The 20,725-nt window shown below is 39.9% G+C and overlaps 1 protein-coding gene across 1 annotated transcript; it reads right to left on the reverse strand.

Annotated features, from left to right (window-relative positions):
• Positions 1-2,826: 2,826 nt before the first annotated feature.
• Positions 2,827-8,752, reverse strand: LOC131422969 (fibrous sheath CABYR-binding protein-like). The gene is made up of 2 exons (XM_058570590.1): positions 7,213-8,752; positions 2,827-3,398 (listed from the first exon to the last, which is right to left on the reverse strand). Exon 1 carries the CDS (start codon positions 8,708-8,710, stop codon positions 7,262-7,264), a length of 1,449 nt encoding a protein of 482 aa, XP_058426573.1. The 5' UTR covers positions 8,711-8,752; the 3' UTR covers positions 2,827-3,398; positions 7,213-7,261.
• Positions 8,753-20,725: the final 11,973 nt, after the last annotated feature.

Genomic DNA, 20,725 nt, shown 5'->3' on the forward strand with positions numbered 1-20,725 from the left:
ATGATTCAAGTATGACCTTAATTTCTAGAAAAATAAACCTAAATCCAAAATACTTGGGTGAATTTTGTGTCCTGTGGGAGAAACAAAAGAAGACAGAGAGAGATAATTCCAGCCTTCAAGGAGTTTACAAACCTATAAAATCAGATTTAACTTGCATATTAACAACTTGAGAGAAATTTTTTTTTTTAAGGAAGATCAGCCCTGAGCTAATATCCATGCTAATCCTCCTCTTTTTGCTGAGGAAGACCGGCTCTGAGCTAACATCTATTGCCAATCCTCCTCCTTTTTTTTTCCCCAAAGCTCCAGTAGATAGTTGTATGTCATAGTTGCACATCCTTCTAGTTGCTGTATGTGGGATGCCGCCTCAGCATGGCTGGGGAAGCGGTGCGTTGGTGCGCGCCCGGGATCTGAACCCCGGGCCGTGAGTAGTGGAGTGTGCGCACTTAACCGCTAAGCCACCAGCTGGCCCATAGAGAAATTTTAAAAGGGAGCAAAAAGGAGAAGGTACAGAACAATACAAATAGTATCCTACCATTTACGTTTTAAAAAAAGTACACACACACACCTATATATATGTGCTGAGTTTTGCACCAACTCTCTGGAAATGTATACCAGTCACTAATAACAATGATTGTTTCTGGTAAAGGACCATGGAGGACTGGGTGGTCAGAAGTTGGATGAAGACTTTTGGCTGTATAGCCTTTAATACTATTTCATTTCTTTAAAATCCATGTTCATGTACTACCTCTTAAAAAATGTTCTGCTGGTAAGGGAGTAAATGCTTCATTATCATTTCTGAGCTCAAATTCAAACTTCTAAGATGATGCATTTTTTAAGGAGGCTATTTATAATGCAGTGAAATCATAATTATACTGATTTGTTGGAAAGAGGACTCAAACTCAGGGCTGTCAGATTTTAGTACAGCCTCTGCCACCACCTACCTCTGTGATCTTAAGCAGATCACTTATGAGTTTTGTTTGTTTGTTTGTTTGTTTTTGGGGGTGTGGGGAGGGAATAGACTAAATGGCCTTCGGGATTCTTAAAGTCAACGGTCAATTATTAGCAGCTGATTGGTCTATATTTATTTATTAGGTCCAAATTTATTGTTGCTTAAAAATATTTATTACATTAGATACAACCAAAATGTCCATCAATAGGAAACAAGTTAAATTAATTATGATACATCCACTAAATGGAATACTATGTGTTCATAAAAAAGAATAAGAAAGCTCTTTAACTGCCAAAGGGGAAAGATCTCCAAGATATATGTTAAGTAAAAACAGCAAGGTGCTCCTAGATACAGAGATTAGATTGGTGTTACCAGAGGGGAAGTGGGGAGGGAGGAGGGTGAAAGGGGTGACTGGGCACGTGTGTATGGTGATGGATGGTAATTAGTCTCTGAGTGGTGAACATGATGTAATCTAACAGAAATCAAAATATGATATACACCTGAAATTTTAAAAAAAGCAAGGTGCTAAACAGCATATAAAGAAACAATGTAAAAAAAAGATGGAATATGTAAGCACTTTATATATATATAAATAAATATATATAATGAATATATTTATATATATATATGAATGAAAGAATTTACAAGAAACTAATAACATTTTTAATATCTACTAGTAGCACTGTGCTGAGGGTTGTACCAAGACTTCACTATGTGCCATTTTATGCTTTTTGAATTTTGTAATATGGAAATATATTACCTAGTCAAAGATTTAAATTTTAAAAATCTATTCATCCTATAAAAACATTTCTTTGAAAATGTGGAAAAAATAAACCAGAAAAGTTTAGTGTCTTTAAAATATATAAACACCTATATTCATTAAGATGATTAAAGCTGTTTCTATTTTTCTTTCAAGGTGACCATCTTCTTCTACGAGGCATTGTCAGTAGCACCTGAGGTTCACTAATCATGGTGCTTAAGAACCATCTTTATTTACCCAAGATGAAATCCAGTCATACTGGTATTGATTAGCCCTTGCAAGATAAAAGGCTTTTCTGTGGGTTCCTGCAAACCCACACACACACACTCCTTTACAATGTCCTTTGAACTTAATCTAGTCCTTTGTTCCGTAGTACTTTAAAGTTGATTTTTCTCTAAGTTCCTAAATGTAGTTCTTGAGTTATTAAAACAACTGTGCTTACCTTATGTTGTATAGAGAAGCTCAACTGTTGCATATATTTATTACATAAATTTATCAATGTCATATGGTTTATAAATTGCTAGTTTAATACAATTATTCTTTTTTTTAAATTGTGGCAAAATACATATAAAATTTAGCATCTTAACCATTTTTAAGTGTGTAGTTCAGTAGTGTTAAGCACATTCACATTGTTGTGCAACCAATTTCCAGAACTCTCATCATTTGAAATTCTATACTCATTAAACAACTTCCCATTCCCAACTTGCCCGAGCCCCTGGCAACCACCATTCTACTTTCTGTCTCTACGAATTTGATTCTTCAGAAAGCTCATATAAGTGAAATCATAGAATATTTGTCCTGTTGTGACTGGCCTATTTCACTTAGCATAATGTGTTTCCAATTATTCTTTTTTCCAAGCGTCTGCAATGCATAAAGTCTTCCAGCTTGAGTTAATGTTTAATAATTACAAATATAGAAAGACTGAAGCATAGGACAGAAAAGGGGAAGAAATACAAAAACAGCTAAAATTTTTAGAAGTTTCAATCCAAAGTATTATACCACCTAAAAATGTACTTTTACCTATAACTGGAAATTTCAAAAGGAAACTATCCCTGTATATATATTAGAGCATTCGTACATAAATGATCCACCGACACAAAGAAAGAACATGAGAGGACACAGTCCCAAAAGAATTTTATTTGATTATCATTAAAATACACAATCAAATCATATTTTAAATCCTTGGGAAAAAGGGAAACTCATATGTTACTTAAATCAAATAAACATATAAATATAAATTGTAGTATGTTATAATGTATTGATTGTGTTGACCTTTCTGATAGCTAATGAGGTTACAAAGTATCCTTAAATACAAGGAGTTGCATTTTTCAATGTCCATTCTTGTGGGAATTGTACTTACATCTTCACCCAGAGTATTAGAGACATTATTTTCCATTTGGAATGCTTTCACATGAGAAGTCTATTTAAAAAACCAACTTATTCTAAAACAAAGTTCATTGGAATTGCATAGTTTATTATGGCTTGCAATGCTGGCAATAAATAACTATTATGTGAAGCTGGAAGCCTCTCCTCAACACTGAAACACGTATACTTGGCAGAGGCAGTCTAGTACGTCTGTTGGTCTGAAAACAGTCAGGACTCCAGATGGAGGTTTCCCAAATGAGATTAAGGTAAGTATTTGTGCTTTTATAAAGTTGGCACTTAAATCTGCAGAAACGCTGGTGAGTTCTGGAAAGAAAAAAGCAATTTTTATTAGAGATATTAATAAACAATGAGTGCAACAAAAAAATTAGAGTTGTTGATTTTCATTCTTTCTCTGGGAGTAAAGCTTTAAATAGAGAAGTAACCCATAGACTGATCTGGAGTATTACAGCTCAAGTTACAATTAGCAGACTTAAGAAAATGGCTCATTAATAACTTTAACTTGGAAAGAAAGCTTATAATATACACCTTAAAACAAATTATACATCAATTGTACAACAATTTCAGCTCCTCCATTTCTGTGACATTGCGAAAATTACTTAACCTCTCTATCAAATCTACCTTCCTTGAGGTGGAGATAATAATAGTGCCCACCTCTGATTGTTGTGATGAATGAGATAATGCCTGTAAATTACTTAGTACAGTGTGTAGTGTATTATAAACAGCCAATAAATGTTAGCTATTATTATTAATAAATGCCCCGTGTGTGTTAATTCAAAGATGATACAAAATGGGAATAGAAAGATGAATAAAACAAAGATGAGTAAGATCCTCACAGTCTAGTGGAGAAGATACCATTCCTCTGTAAGAGGTAACAAGCCATCTGAGGATCAAAACAAGATTTTTTTCTTTAAGTACCTCATGAACTACAGAGCAATTTTTTATTATTCTAGAGTTTCTAAACCTTACACGTTTTGGGCTGGTTAACTGTGTTGTGAGGAGCTGGCCTGTGCATTGCAGCACCTCTACCCACTAGATTGCCAATAGCAACCCCCCCCACTCTGCACTTTTGTATTGCTGTGGGCTATCACTGCGAGCCTCAAAGACCAAGCCTGAGCATCAGTTTCCACCCCTGCTCCTCCCGGAGCTCCCAGTGCCTGCCTGTCTGGCCAGAGGTTTGCTCAGGGCCTGAGCATTACCACTCACACATTGGAGACTCTGCTGTTGGCAAAGACCAGACACCAAACAGTGGAATCAGAATCCAGGAGTCAGAGACTCGGCAAATCACCTTTCCTCAGGCCAACAGACCAAGATGAGATGGGCAGGTTCTCTGAGAACAGAGAACGGCCCCCTCAGATCTGGGTGTCACTGGGGCAGAGTGAAATATACCACGTTGGCCTGACTGGCCAGACCCCTCTCCATTTCCTTTGGGCCCGTTGCTCTTCGTCAGGTGAATGACTCAACTGGAGTCAAAGCAACTGCACAGCCTAAAAGCAAACAGGGAGAGCAGGAGTTTCCTCTCTTGTTATATAAGCACCCACATAATATCCTTGATTTTGTCTTTTGGCCCACAGAGCCTAAAATATTTACTAGCTGGGCCTTTATAGAAAAAAATTATCAACCTCTATTTTACATAGGTACTTATCCTACCTTCAATATAGAGAAATGGGTCACAACATTTGGTTTTTATTCTACCTGATGTCATCTTTGTAGCAAAAAAATGTTATGTACAAGTAAATAAACACTTGAAAGTGTTTTCCAAGATGAATACCCATCGAGCCTACCCTTGGGTTAGAAACCGTTGCTAACATCTAAGAGGTCTGTTTTCAGCTTAGAACTAACTGGGAGAGACCTTAGCAATTATTCTCTAATTATTGGCCTATTGCCATTACTTTATAACAGAGCCCACAGGTAGAATTATGAACACAACTTACCCTGCTTAAAAAGCCTTCAAAGGTTTCTCTGTTATTATTCTCTCTCTCTCCAACCTCTGAGTCCCAAGCACCCTTGCCGATAACATCAGATTACCCTTTCCCAAATGTATCCTCAACAAGCCATGGATTGTTATACCTCTGTGCCTTTTAGTTGATGCTTTTGCCTTTGCGTGGAATGTTCTTCCTATCTTCTTCACCCAATGAACACCTACTTTAGGATCCAATTCAAAATCCTTCATCCAGCCCACACCTGTATTCTGAAAGCACTTTGACTAGAGATCTGTTATATCATTCTGTGTTAGTTATTCTTACGTCTGTTTCCCTTGATAAAGCGTGAGTGCTTAGAGAGAAGGGGCATCTTATTTACCTCTGAATCCCCACTGCTGAACATAATGCCTGCCACTTGCTACAAATTCAATAAATGTCTGGTCAATGATTTAATTATTTGAAGGGTACTGCATGGTTCTCCCTGTCCAAAAATAATTCTTTCACTAAAATTATTAGGTAGGTACCAGCCTACCCCTTCTCTTTCCTTGTCTAAAATTTTCTCCTCTTTAGAGTCATTCCTTTGAGTTAGAGAACAAAGTCCATAAGCTTTCTGATGGCGATATCTGCACACTTTCACCTTTATATGTGTTCACCATTATTCCTGGCACTTAGTTAGTGCTCAAGTCTCCTTCAAGAATTACATGGAGAATTATTTCAATCATAGAAATTACCTGAAAGAATAGAATTAATGGGAAAAAAATTAATGATCTTTTTCAGTAATACTAAATCCTTTCCTTCTGCAATTATGATGGTTTGTTAGTGTTTTGCTCTTGTTTTTAAGAGAAATAAACATAAATCGCCGAATGTATTTTATTTTAGAATCCAAGTGTCCAAACTGTACAAGACCAAAAGAGCCAAAATGCTTTACCCCTATAGATTATCTGTAGAATATGTACGTATGTATACACTTAGAAAGAGAGTGTATACACATTCTCTTAAAGGAGAGTTCGAGAAAATTATAAGGAAATTAAGAGTTTGACTTCCACCTAATGATTCAGTTGTATCCCACACTGGAAATGAAACCAACCAATGTGAAATAAGGATGAACACCTTCTTGGATAGTATGTTAGCAGTATTTAAACAACAAGGAGCATAACATAACCTCCAAAGTATTGCTCTGCCCCATAATCTTTTCCCTCTCCCCTCAAAGAGCAGGAACTTATGCAACAGAATTAGAAAGAAAGACCAGGAAATTGATCCTCAGCACTTTATACTATTATGACATATTATGACAGCACCTAACCCATGGAGAAGCAGGGTCTCCAATTCTGACCTTCACATGACCTTTTGTACCATTCTAATTGACAAGGGGTTGGGGAGTTAAGTGGAATACATCCTTAATAGCCTTAACCATAAGGTTCATCAAACAGGTTAGCACAAAGGGTTTTCTGATTTAGTGGAAAGTTCGACTGCCATTTATTTAGTACAAATAACCAAATGTTTTCCAAACTTCAGAATTGTTCTAAGTTTCACTATACAAAATACCTTTAAGTTGACTCATGTAAAGTGTTTTTTTTCCTTAAATAAATGTATTTCAAAAAGCAACCATCACCGTTGTAAATAGAAAAGCTAGTATTACTGGTCATAAATAGAAGTTATCCATTAAAATATCTCTGTTAACACAAATGGTATTAAATCCTAGCTGGAGGCAGCTGTTGCCTACCAATACCTTAGAGAGGTGTTAGAGATCACCAACCCCAAACTAAGGGCATTCTCCTTGATATAATCAAAAAGATTGAATAAGAAGTGAAAAGGGAATAACTTTCCCACTAGAGGGCTCATTGCTATTTAATGCTGTGTCCCCGTACCACCTAAAATCATCTTGTTTCAGAGACGCTGCAGAGTCTCCCTCCCTCCCCACCTTAGAGCTCCTGAAGGAATGTAATTACCACCTCTCCCTGCTAAGCCTAAATAAAAGAACCCATCTCACTGTCTGGTGGAGGAGGTAAAACCTTAACAGCACTCACCCACTCGGAGCACTAGGTTTCAAAACCTACCAAAGTTCAAAAGATCTAATCCCTGAAGGAAAAGGCCAGTTCACCTCCACTAACTTAATTTTTTTGAACAGAAGGGGTGGAGGAAACCACCAGAACAGAGACCCGGAAACCGTTAAGGAATATTCCTCCAAAGGCACTTACTTGGCAGAGGCCTGAGCAGCCACTCGGACGGTTGGGGTCTGGTTCTGTGCTAGAGAGCAGGACTTTTCTTCTCCGAGGCTGGGGCGGGTGCACTCTCGGAGGGTACTGAGTGCTGGGCCTGAGTGGCTGGAGCTGGGGGCTCAGGGAGTGGGGACGCAGTGTCAAGGAGATCCCGACTTAGCTCCTGGCCCGCTGGCGGCGGAGTCTCGAAAGCCTGAGCAACTGGCTGCTTACGAAATTCCTCTGTAGATGCAGCCTGGCCTGGAGCAATCTCTTGGACCAAAGAGCTGCTGTGGGGGCCCTGCTGGGTGGGATATAGAGCCTGCAAGTCCGGGACAGCAGGAGCGGCCCACAGGTCCATAGGTTGGGTCTGAAAAGGCTGAGCTGGCAGAAGCTGGATCAGAGGGAGTGGGGTGGCCCCAGCCTGGGCTTGGGAAGCCTGTACAGGCTGAGTTTGAGAGTCCCAAGAAACATTCTGGAGCTGGCTCTGGGAGGCTAGTGGGACTGGGAGGCGGCTCTGTGCAGGCGGAGGCACCAGGGGGTGGCTCTGAGAGGCTACAGGCACCAGAGTCTGACTCGTAGAGGACAAGGGGACAGCAGATAGGCTCTGGGAGGCAAGGATGAGTGGAAGCTGACTGGTAGAGGCCAAGGGGACAGCAGGCTGGCTTGCAGAGGCAAGAGTGACTGGAGGCTGGCTCACAGAGGCCCAGGAAAGGACAGAATGGCTCTTCGAAGTAAGAATAGCCAGAGGCTGGCAAGTAGAGGCCAAGGGAACTACGGGCAGGCTCTCGGACGGGAGGATGGCTGGAGGCGGAGCCTGGTCCAGAGGAGGCAGAGAGAACTCAGGCTGCACCAGATGCGCAGATGGTCGTTTAACAAATCTTGGCAGCCCAGCCTCGGGGTCCAGAGGACCAGCATCAGGCCCTGGGGGGCGAACTGCCTCGGAACCTTCGACAGTTTCAGCTTTGGGGCCCAGATCCCCTCTGCAAACATCCTGGGCGGCGCCGCTCTCCTGGACACTTCTCATTCCGTCTTTGTCCTGGGCCTCCTTTTCCAGCTGTCTTTCCACCTGGTCCGTGACGGTCATACTCAGAGAAGCCGTCCTCTGAACGACCCTCCTGGGGCGCCGCCGCCGCCGGATCCGCAGAAGGGTGGTGGAGACGCTGCAGACGGTGAAGGATAGGCGGTGGCCCACGCCCTGGCTGAGGGCTTCCACCACGGTGGAGGAGGGCACGGGGAAGGGCCTCTTCAGGGCGTCCTCGGCGCTCAGCTCGATGTTGCCGGTGTACCAGAAGACCCACCAGAGGAGGCTGAAGAAGATGATGATGGAACCCAGGTAGAGCAGCAGGTCGTAGAACAGCAGGTCAGCGAAGACCCCGGTGAACAGCACTGTCAGGCCCACCGTGTCGAAGACCACGCCCAGCCAAAAGAAATGCCGGCAACGGCCCAGGCGCGTCCACCTCCTGGTCCCATCGGAGGAGTTTCTTGAAAGCTCCATGAGCTCCCACGGTCGCCGCCGCCAGGTCCGCAAAGGCAACCAGGCGGGCGGCGCTGCCACAGGCCGGCTGTGGCCGCTGCGTCCCCATGGCAACGCCTGGGGGCGGGGGGTGAGCCGCGCAGGGGGCGGGGCCAGAGGGCGGGAAAGCCGGGCCGCCTCTCACCTGAGGGAAAAAGGGCTCCGCCCAGGAAAGGGCGCATGCGCGGTACGCCCCGTCGCCCTCGGGGACGCTTTCTCCGCATGCGCGGTGTCTCTTCCCGGTGTGTAGCTCGTGTGTTCTCCCGCTACACGCAGCTTGGGGCGCTGGGTCGCTGCGTGTGGAGTATTTACCTCTCAGGAGTGTGGTCTGTGTCCCCGCCACCTGGGAGGGAAATATCTGCATTCCTCACCCCACGCCTGCCCTTCCAAAGCGAGGAGAGCGAAGGGCCGGGACCCTCTTCTAGTAACTTCCTCTTGTCCGCTAGTACAGCGTGGCCTCAGGTGCTGCCGCTTTCTGTGGAGTTAATGGTTTTCCTTTGTTTGGGTGAAGAAGTGGCTAGATTAGAGTGTCTTGGTAGACAGATGTTAAGTTCGATCTTATTTGCTCCGTGGTGACTGGCCCGTCACATACTTGAGCTGGCTGACAGCACACCTGCCTGTGAATTCTCTGAGGGTTTGCCCGCCCTCTCCAGTTTCTTGCCTTTTACCGTTTTTGTTGCCTTGTCTGCCCAGACCCTTGGGAATACTTAAATGATTCCTTTCCCCAGTATTCCCAACAGAGTAAGATAGGAAAACTGTGTCAAAAATAGAAAAACTGGAACCTAAAAACTACCATAGCTTAAAAATAGCTCATTTCAAGTTTAAGAATAGGGCGTGAGAAAATTAAAATAAGTTTAACACCTGGTGTCATTCAGGTTGTATTAATGAAAAGTCACAGCCAACTGGTTCCTCAATGGCTAAAGATGGAATTTTTTTGAATAACTTTTTTGTTTTAGATTAGATTTAGAGTTACAGAAAAGTTGAGAAAATAGTATAGAGAGTTCCTCTATACCCCAAATGCCCCGTATCCTTCCTTCGTTTTTTTAAATGCGTTACAAAGCTTCTCACTTCTTTTTATAGGGGTTTCAACCAGTTTAGGAAGCAGTGTTGCGTGAACTTGAACCAATCAGTAAGACTAATTATGAACCCGGGTTCCCCTGAAGTAGGCTAAGGGGACCTGATGCCATAAGATAGTCCAGCTTTAGGGCGGGCCTGTGGCTTAGCGGTTAAGTGCACGCCTCCGCTGCTGGCGGCCCGGGTTCAGATCCTGGGCGCGCACCGACACACCGCTTCTCCGGCCATGCTGAGGCTGCGTCCCACGTACAGCAACTAGAAGGATGTGCAACTATGACATATAACTATCTACTGGGGCTTTGGGGGAAAAAAATAAATAAATTAAAAAGATAGTCCATCTTCCTACAATGTCAATTTTCCGTGGTAGTAAGTACTTTAAACATTAATATTGCAAAAACAGACATGTATTATGGAATAGAACGTAAAATGAGAAAGCATGAGTTTTGGGCTAAATACCCAAGATAGAAGTTTATTCCCTCTGGGCTATTCAGGAATATCAATATGCCAGAGTGTACACGAAGTCTCGGTGTATAATATGATACACCTTCCAGGAACCTTAGTTTCTTAGTGGTAAGAAACTTGCAAAATTTCAATATGAAATATTTACTTTTACTTTCTTATACATTTATATAATTTGCTATATTTTCATATATCAAAATAAGTATGGGGATATTATGGAGGACGATAGAAAATCCATATACATTTAATATAATAGGAGACAGCTTTGTACTGTATCCAGGGTAGGGGCTTACTTCCTTTTGACATTAGGGATACTCGGTTAGAAAATTTTTGTTGAGCGCCGGCCCTGTGGCGTAGCAGTTAAGTGCGCGTGCTCTGCTGCTGGCCGCCCAGGTTCAGATCCTAGGCATGCACTGACGCACCGCTTGTCAGACCATGCTGTGGCGACCTCCCACATAAAGTGGAGGAAGGTGGGCACGGATGTTAGCTCAGGGCCAGTCTTCCTCAGTAACAAGAGGAGGATTGGCAGATGTTAGCTCAGGGCTGATCTTCCTCACAAAAAAAAAAAGAGAAAGAGAGAACATAATTTATTATTGAATCAGCGTTAATAGGTCTATATGCATGTAAGGTAGCAAGAAATCTATGTTACCTTCGTGGTAGCAGGATCTACCTCCTGAGGGACGTGCTGCTGTGACTTTGGGACCAAGTTGGTGTCCTCTCAATAGTGAGTAAAAAGCTTCCTTCTTGTGGCCCTGACTGCTTTGCTGAGGCTTCTCTGGTGACATATTTCTCAATTAGCAAGCACCGAACACTTCATTTTCTAGACTGTTCATGTGAGTTTTATACTTTCCTTTCTCCTATAATATTTTGGCAAGATAAAAGTATCCATTAATTGAGGGATTTGTTGGCTCCAAATCTTAGTGTGCTATAGTATTTTTTTATTAATGTCTTAATAGTTTTTAACATTGTGAAATTTTGGTTGTACATTTTTGTTTGTCCATCACCATATACACGTCTCCCTTCACCCCTTGTGCCCACCCCTCACCCCCACTGCCCCTGGTAACCACAATACAGTTTTCTCTGTCCATGTGTTGTTTATATTCCACATATGAGTGAGATTATATGGTGTTTGTCTTTCTCTTTCTGGCTTATTTCACTTAACATAATACCCTCCAGGCCCATCCATGTTGTTGCAAATGGGACAATTTTGTCTTTTTTATGGCTGAGTAGTATTCCGTTGTATATATATACCACATCTTCTTGATCCAATCATCAGTCGAGGGACACTTGTGTTGCTTCCCCTTCTTGGCTATAGTGAATAACGCTGCAGTGAACATAGGGGTGCATAAGCCTCTTTGGATTGTTGATTTCAGGTTTGTTGGATAGATTCCCAGTAGTGGGATGGCTGGGTCATAGGGTATCTCTATTTTTAATTTTTTGAGGAATCTCCATACTGTTTTCCATAGAGGCTGCACCAGTTTGCATTCCCACCAGCTGTGTATGAGGGTTCCTGTTTCTCCACATCCTCTCCAACATTTGTTGCTTTTTGTCTTGGTGGTTATAGCCATTCTAACAGGCATGAGATGATATCTTAATTTTGTTTTGATTTGCATTTCCCTGATGATTAGTGATGTTGAGCGTCTTTTCATGGCCTATTGGCCATCTGTATATCTTCTTTGGAGAAGTGTCTGTTCATTTCCTCTGCCCATTTTTTGATCGGGTTGTTTGTTTTTTTTGTTGTTCAGTTGTGTGAGTTCTTTATATATTATGGAGATCAACCCCTTGTCAGATGTATGTTTTGCAAATATTCTCTCCCAGCTGGTGGGTTGTCTGTTCATCTTGATTCTGGTTTCGTTTGTCTTGTAGAAGCTCTTTAATCTGATAAAGTCCCACTTGCTTATTTTTTCTTTGGTTTCCCTAGTCTGAGTAGGCATGGCGTCAGAAAAGATTCCTTTATGACCAATGTCAAATAGTGTGTTGCCTATATTTTCTTCTATGAGTTTTATAGTTTCAGGTCTCACCTTCAGGTCTTTGATCCATTTGAGTTAATTTTTGTGAATGGCAATAGCAGATGGTCCACTTTCATTCTTTTGCATGTGGCTGTCCAGTTTTCCCAACACCATTTGTTGAAGAGACTTTCCTTTCTCCATTGTATGTTCTTAGCTCCTCAGTCGAAAATTAACTGTCTGTAAATGTGTGGTTTTATTTCTGGGCTTTCAATTCTGTTCCATTGATCTGTGTGTCTGTTTTTGTACCACTACCATGCCATTTTGATTACTATTGCTTCGTAGTATCTTTTGAGCTCAGGGATTGTGATGCTTCCAGCTTTGTTCTTTTTTCTTAGGATTGCTTTAGCTATTTGGGATCTTTTGTTGCCCCATATGAATTTTAGTATTCTTTTTTCTATTTCTGTGAAGAATGTCATTGGGATTTTGATTGGGATTGCATTGAATCTGTAGGTTGCTTTAGGTAATATAGACATTTTAACTACGTTTATTCTTCCAATCCGTGTGCATGGGATATCTTTCCATTTCTTTATGTCATCATCAATTTCTTTCATTAATGTCTTGTAGTTTTCATTGTATAGGTCTTTCACCTCCTTGGTAAGATTTATTCCTAGATATTTTATTCTTTTTGATGCAATTGTAAATGGTATTATCTTTTTGAGCTCTCTTTCTGTTAGTTCGTTATTAGCATACAGAAATGCAACTGATTTTTGTAAGTTGATTTTGTACCCTGCAACTTTGCTGTAGTTGTTGATTATTTCTAATAGTTTTCCAATGGATTCTTTAGGGTTTTCTATATATAAAATCATGTCATCTTAGCATGCTATAGTATTTTTTACAGACTCAGGATTGTTTCTAGGGAGAAATCCTGCTGCAAATTTAGAGAAAAGGAAACACATTTATTCAGGAAATGAATATACAAAATATTGGGACCTTCCAGGAAAATAAGTAGGGGATATGGCCAGTAGCTAGCCAAGTCATATGCATCCTGGGGTGAAAGAGAAGATGTGTACCAGTACATACATACTTCTATTAATTTTTTTTAATAATTAATTTTTCCTACAATGTTAAAGTAGTTTAAAAATATTGAAAAATAGGTGTATTAAAACTCAAATTATTTTAATTTAAATATAATATTTATATCAAAACCAGAATATATTATAATTTTACATTCCTGGCCTTAATGGAAGCAAACTTCAGGAATATTTTTAAAATATACTTCTTAGTTCGTCTCATTTTCAGTGGAGAGAATTTCCATGTTCTCCAATTTTTCATGAGCCAGTAACTATCTTAAATAATTTTTAATTGCTTTAAATTTATTGAAACATCTTTCACAGGATCCCAACATTGTGACTGATATTGTTAAAAAAATACATAAGGCCACTTCCAAATTTAGATGAGATTGCACTAAGCAAAATTCATGAATCAATTTTAGAAGATTGAAACACAATGGTGATTTTTAAAATAGGAATTGTTGATATTGCATTATAATTATTGATATTGCAATTAATAATTGCAATATATTATTGATATTGCAATTAAAATTATTGAAGAGGAAATTTCAGCAGGACTTAAATCATCATAATATTTGAGATCCAAGTCAGTGCTGCTTGTTATAAATCAGATGTATTCACTGAAAATAATTTTTCACCAATTAAAATCTGAAGACAGTTTAATTTTTGATATATCCATTTCAAAGGTGAAATGAGAATGTCTATAATATCCTAATATTTTTAAGTATGCCTGTTTCCTATAACTGATAGTTTAATCTGGTGATTTATACATTTCCAGGCTCTTTTCTTTTTTGTTTATTTTCTAATTCAGAGAGTATATTCGTATGTCTTGCTGAAGTTTTATATGCATCAAGCATACTTGCAAAGTTACTTCCCCTCATTTGCTATAAGCAAGGGGATAGGCCTTCATGAAGCTTTATATATTGTCAGGTTTTCTCATTGGAGGATTTTATGATCTTTTTACACTTGATTCAAAATATCATCCCACACTGATAAGCTGCGTAAAAATGTTTGATCCGTTTGCATCAAGATGCTTTTGATTTCAGCATAGTGTATTTCTTCATGTGATATAGTAGTGGGTGAATGTTAATTTGTGTAGGAAATGCCCTGATTACATCTGATCTTGATGTCCATTGGGTATCCTTATGTGTTCATAATATTTTCAGAATGATCATGAGAATAGCCCATTTGCCCATTGAATTTGCAGAAAAAAATTTCTTTAAGTCTCTTACAAAATATTTAAAACCATTATCATATTTTAATTCATAGATGCAGAAGTTTTGCATATTAAATTATGAGCAGAGGAAGTTACAAATGTGGCATAATCTTTTTGGGGGAGGAAATAATGGCTTCTACCCTTTTATACACCTTGCCATAGTTGTTCCATTACCTTTGTTCTGGCCATGAGCATCTGTATGTCAATATCATCTTTTTTTCCCAATTAATAATTTCATGTTTGACCATATTGAAATTTTTTTGATTTCAATAAAGTCGATACATCTTTCTTCTTTTGTTATGACAGTATTCTTTTGTGTGTGTGTGTGTAAGGAAGATTAGCCGTGAGCTAACATCCAATGCCAATCCTCCTCTTTTTTCTGAAGAAGACTGGCCCTGGGTTAACATCCGTGCCCATCATCCTCTACTTTATATGAGACGCCACCACAGCATGGCTTGACAAGCGGTGCATCAGTGCACACCCAGGATCTGAACCCGCCAACCCTGGGCTGCTGAAGTGGAGTGCGTGCACTTAACCACTACGCCATGGGGCCGGCCCATGACAGTACTCTTAATGTGAACATAATTTATGATCTGACATTTGTTTATGATGGGCTGCATCTGTTTTACAATCAAAAAGTAAGGAAGAGGGCAAGCCCCGGTAGCCTAGTGGTTAGGTTTAGCGCGCTTTGCTTCAGTGGCCCAGGTTTGGTTCCTGGGTGTGGACCTACACCACTTGCCTGTCAGTGGCCATGCTGGGGCAGTGGCTCACATACAAAATAGAGGAAGATTGGCAATAGATGTTAGCTCAGGGCACATCTTCCTCAGGAAAAAGAGGAAGATTGGCAACAGATGTTAGCTCAGGGTGAATCTTCCTCAGCAAAAAAAAAAATAGTAAGAAAGAGTGTTTTGCTTCTTATATTTTCTCATGTATTTCTGGCCTAATGAGATTTCCTAGCATTATAAATTCATTTTGAATTCTATTATACAAATAAGGCACAGATCCCTATCATTACCTACATTGGTATTATTGTAAGCTATAAATTCATCTAAATCTGAAAAGATTCTGGAGTTTATCCTTCCAGTACTTTCTTGTATCCTCTAAAAGTTATATTATTTTTTGCACAAAACATAACATCTAAAATCACTGGGAAAATATTCTGCCTTAGAGAAATAACTCTAATTTTATCACTCTCTACTAAGCATCATCTAGTAAACTGTCAGTTTGAGGTTTTTTTAAACCCTTCTGTTTTAGAAAACATCATGATGAAATATTGAATCTTTGTGGTTGCAAATTCTGTTTACATTCTTCCAGTCTTTGAATGTTTTTTTTTGATTTGCAAATAATTTGATTCTGTTGAATTATTGCCAAAAAAAATACACATGGAAACAAAATAAATTCTTTGGAATAAGAGAGTCAGTAAAAATGAATCAACTTGCCATTAGGCTATTTTTGTTTACAAAATCAGTCTTTTGAAAATGTTCAGCCATTATGTGAAATAGATTTTCTAAAATCTGAATCTATCCCTAGTCTAGGGTGTAGGGTCCAACATCTTGGAAAACTGTTGCAAGACACAGACATAACAGACCAAAACCCCATAATATAATATACAACAGATAATTATACACCTATGTGTTTTTAATACAAGAATATATACATACAGCAACTAGAAGGATGTGCAGCCATGACATACAACTATCTACTGGGGCTTTGGGAGAAAAAATAAGTAAAATTAAAAAAAAAAAAGAATATATAAAATAGACATTTTAAAGAAAGCATAGGCTATAATTAACAAAGACAAGAAATAACAAGTATTGGAGAGGATGTGGAGAAAAGGGAACTCTCATACACTGCTGGTGGGAGTGCAAACTGGTGCAACCACTATGGAAAATAGTATGGAGATTCCTCAAAAAAAATTAAGAATAGAACTACCATACAATCCAGCTATTCCACTGCTGGGTATTTATCCAAAGAACATGAAAACACAAATGCATAAAGATATGTGCACCCCTATGTTCACTGCAGCGTTATCAGCAATAGCCAAGACTTGGAAGCAACCTAGATGCCCATCAAGGAATTGATAAAGAAGATGTGGTATATATACACAATAGAATATTATTCAGCCATAAAAAAAGATGAAATCTTACCATTTGCAACAAAAGGTATGGACCTTGAGGGTATTATGCTAAGCAAAATAAGTCAGAGGGAGAAAGTCAAATACCGTATGATCTCGCTCATAAGTAGAAGATAAAAACGATAACAAACAAACAAATAGAGACAGAGCTTGGATTGGTGGTTACCAGAGGGGAAGGGTGGAGGGGAGGAGGGCGAAAGGGATGATTAGGCACATGTGTGTGGTGATGGATTGTAATTAGTCTTTGGGTGGTGAAGATGATGTAATCTAAACAGAAATTGAAATATAATGATGAAATGAAAATTTTTTTAAAGTATACATTAGTTTGTGTTATTTACTTTTCTAAGATAAACAGGCTATTATTTAAATAAAACAACAATAGGACTAGTTGCAGGAAACCTTTGTGATTTTACAGTCTAAAAATTATGGGGTTCTACTATAGGCCCAGAAAATTACAATTCTTGTATCTTTGGGGCTCAGTGGAAGAACTCTGTGAATGGAAGACTCACCACTGGCCATCTTTTATGGAATGGAGCAAACACATTCTCTTTTCCTTATTTCAGTTTCTTCAAGAAAGAGTTAATTGTCCAGCAGAAAAATACTGTTTTGTTCTCAAGAGTGTTTCCTTTTCTTTTTGTCCATTTTTAGTTTAGGCTTGGTACAGTCATGTTTTCCATTTGTATTGTGATAAAGTTCTCAGTAGTGAGAGGGGTCCCCAGTATAAGGCCCTATACCAAGCTTGTACCTCCCCATTTTGTTTTTGCTAAATTTGTCAGTCAGGTTCTTCAGAAAATCTTTTGTAGTTCTTAGAAGTTTGCATAAGCTCTTTACATACTACAATATATTTCCTTATAGTGCTAAAAGGTTTACATAATGGTAGTAACAGCTTTACTTTGCTTTCTGTGTGTCAGGTACCATGCTCACTGACGTCTTTATTTGCATCCTCATTTAATTCTCACAGCAGTCCTATGAAGTAGGTTCTATTATTATCTGTGTTTTATGGTTGAAGAAATTGAGAAACGGAGACCAACTTGTTCGAGGTCATAGAGCCACTAGGTGGCAAAGTGGTACACAGTACAGAGTAGTGGAGTGGACTGCAAATCAGGAGATCTGGCTTCAAGACTTGGAGCATTTGAACACATACTTTGTACTAAAAGCCGTGGTTCCAGATGCCTCCGAGCAGAGTACTTCCAAAGAGCTTACAGCCTAGAGGAGAGACACATGGCATCAAATTTGTTACAGGTGCTGGAATAGAGGTACACGCCAGGGACAGTGGAGCTAATCGGTGGTAAGCAGAGTGCGTAAAAGTGGAGCAGCTGTAAGTTCAAAGCATAAATACCCAGGGAAAGGAGGGCTGGCATGGGGAATGGGTCTTTCAAATAGGCAGGGCAGTTGTGTGAGTAGGGGAGACTGAAAACACTGGCACGTTAGGGAAACTGCCAGTGGATGGGTCTAGTTGATGTAGGTGCCTGTGTATCTGGGGTGAGTGCTAGAGAAGTGGGGTGGAGACACAACAGTGGAGAGATGAGGTAGAAGGGTTCAACTGTCAAGGGGGTTATGATGTGATATGGAGTTAAGACTTTTGTGTGTGGGGGGAAACCAAAGAAAGGCCCTAGGCCAGGGAATGATAGAGTGAGAGTTACAGTTTTAGAGAGTGCCCCGTTAGGTAGCGGGCAAGGTAGATTGAAGACAGCAAGCCTGAATCAAGGAAACCAGTTGGTAAGCTTCATGCAGTATTTCAGTGTTAAGAGCAGGAACTGAGGCAGCAGTAGTGGGCAGCAGAATTGATGCCTGACAAAAAACATGTTAGGACGTAAAATTCACAAGGGAAGTCTGAGGGAGCTCAGAGCCCGTTAGTGGGTCATAGCCTGTAGCTTAAAACACACTGCCCCAAGGTCCTCTCTAGCCCGGCAGCTTTTATAGTCAGAAGTTTTACAGTGTGTTCTTTAAATCACAGGCTTGAAACCTCTGTGAAGTCGAGGAGCAACAACATCTTGTTCACCATTGCATTCCTGCTGAAGGAGCCTGAAACAGACTTAAAAATAGCTATTACAGACCAATATTAAACAATATGTTTTTTGACTAATAGAATTGAAGTCTGTCATCAGACGTGAGAAGAAAATTCAAGTTCCCTTGCCTGACACAGGCAAAGTTCTTTAGGGTTTAAAAGGTTAAAAAAGAATCATTCCACATTAGCAGTTTTATGAAGAGCTGCTAAAGGTTTAACAATATGTGAGAAGATTTTCAAATTCTTCAAGTTAGACAAGGCTTAGAAGAAATTGGACCTGTGTTTTTCAATGTTTTTTAGCCACAGGGTATCTTTGAGTAACTACTCAAAAAAAAAACTTATGGGGCCAGCCCGGTGGTGTAGTGGTTAAGTTCGTGTGCTCCGCTTCAGCAGCCTGGGGTTCGTGGGTTCGGATCCTGGACACGGACCTACATACTGCTCATTAAGCCATGCTTTGGCAGCGTCCCATATACAAAATAGAGGAAGATTGGCACAGATGTTAGCTTGGGGCCAATCTTCCTCACCAAAAAAAAAAACAACAAAAAAACACCACATTATTATTTTTATGAAAGAAATGTTTGCTTTACTTACCTGATAGTAAAAAGTAGTCCTTACATAAGAACACAGATCAAAGCCTTTCAAACCAAACAACACAACCAGCAGGGGATAGTTAAAAAGCAATGGCATGTCAGCTCTTTTATATGAATGTCGACACAAAATAACCAATGACCATTCTATAGATAAGAGAAATAAGGTGAGTTCACTTGAGCCAGAGTGAGGATTATAACCCGGGAAGGCCTTAGAAAGCGTTCTGGAGAAGCATGGTTTTCACTACTGTCTTATATTTTTTTAGAACAAAGAACAGGGCCGGCCCCGTGGCTTAGCAGTTAAGTGCGCGCACTCCGCTACTGGCGGCCTCGGTTCGGATCCCGGGCGCGCACCCACGCACCACTTCTCCAGCCATGCTGAGGCCGTGTCCCACATACAGCAACTAGAAGGATGTGCAGCTATGACATACAACTATCTACTGGGGCTTTGGGGAAAAAAAAGAGGAGGATTGGCAGTGGATGTTAGCTCCACGCCAGTCTTCCTCAGCAAAAAGAGGAGGATTAGCGTGGATGTTAGCTCAGGGCTGATCTTCCTCACCAAAAAAAAAAAAAAAAAGAGTGTATTCTTTACTTTAATGGTTAAAGCAGATGTACAATGTATGTTTGATAGGCCATAAGTCAGGCTTTTTAGTTCAAGCCGAATCAGTTTTGAACCTGAATAGTTACCCCATATACCTCAATATGTGAAAATCTCTTGTCATGAGGTAGGGTCTTGATTAGATAATTATTACAACATACTTTCTCAGAGGAAGCCATTTTCGCACTTCAGATTAGTTTTTTTTTCTTAATTAAGTCAATAACTTAATCATTCATTTATTGGCCAAGAAGGAATTCATTAACCAGAGGAAATATGAGCAACTACTTGTTAAGCGTCCAGTAGCTGACATAATAGTACCTGTGTTTAAATTTTGGAATTAATAGATTTATTTTACATTAATAATGCTTTTTAGTTGGGAGCTGTTGGTCCCTCTTCTGTTTTACCTACTGCTAATATGCACCGACTAAATGACACAACATACTTTAAGCCAGTGGTTCTTAACTCTGCCTACATATTAGAATCACTTGGAGAATCTTAACAAATGTTGATGCCTGGACCCCATCTCCAGAGATTCTATTTAATTGGTCTTGAGTAGGGCCCAGGCATCAGTATTTTTAACAAAAACCTTCCTAGGTGAGTCTAATGTGCAACCGAAGTTGAAAACCATTGCTTTAAACCTTCCTCAGAGGCCAGTTAATAGGTTAGAAGAGTGGAATGACCCTCCAGACTTAGAAATTGAATCTTTGTTTTACTTATTTGGTTATTTGTCTTTCTCTACATTCCAGGCTGTATGCTTCTTAATGACAGGAACTATGTCTTATTTATCTTTATAACCCCATGGCCTAGCATAGAACTCGGCATATAATCTCTTAATAAAGTATTTTTGAATGAAGGAAGAAATAATAGGACTTGGTAATCGTTTAGACATGGGATTGATGTGG

Source organism: Diceros bicornis, chromosome 26 (assembly GCF_020826845.1).
Source record: "Diceros bicornis minor isolate mBicDic1 chromosome 26, mDicBic1.mat.cur, whole genome shotgun sequence".
Lineage (NCBI taxonomy): Eukaryota > Metazoa > Chordata > Mammalia > Perissodactyla > Rhinocerotidae > Diceros > Diceros bicornis.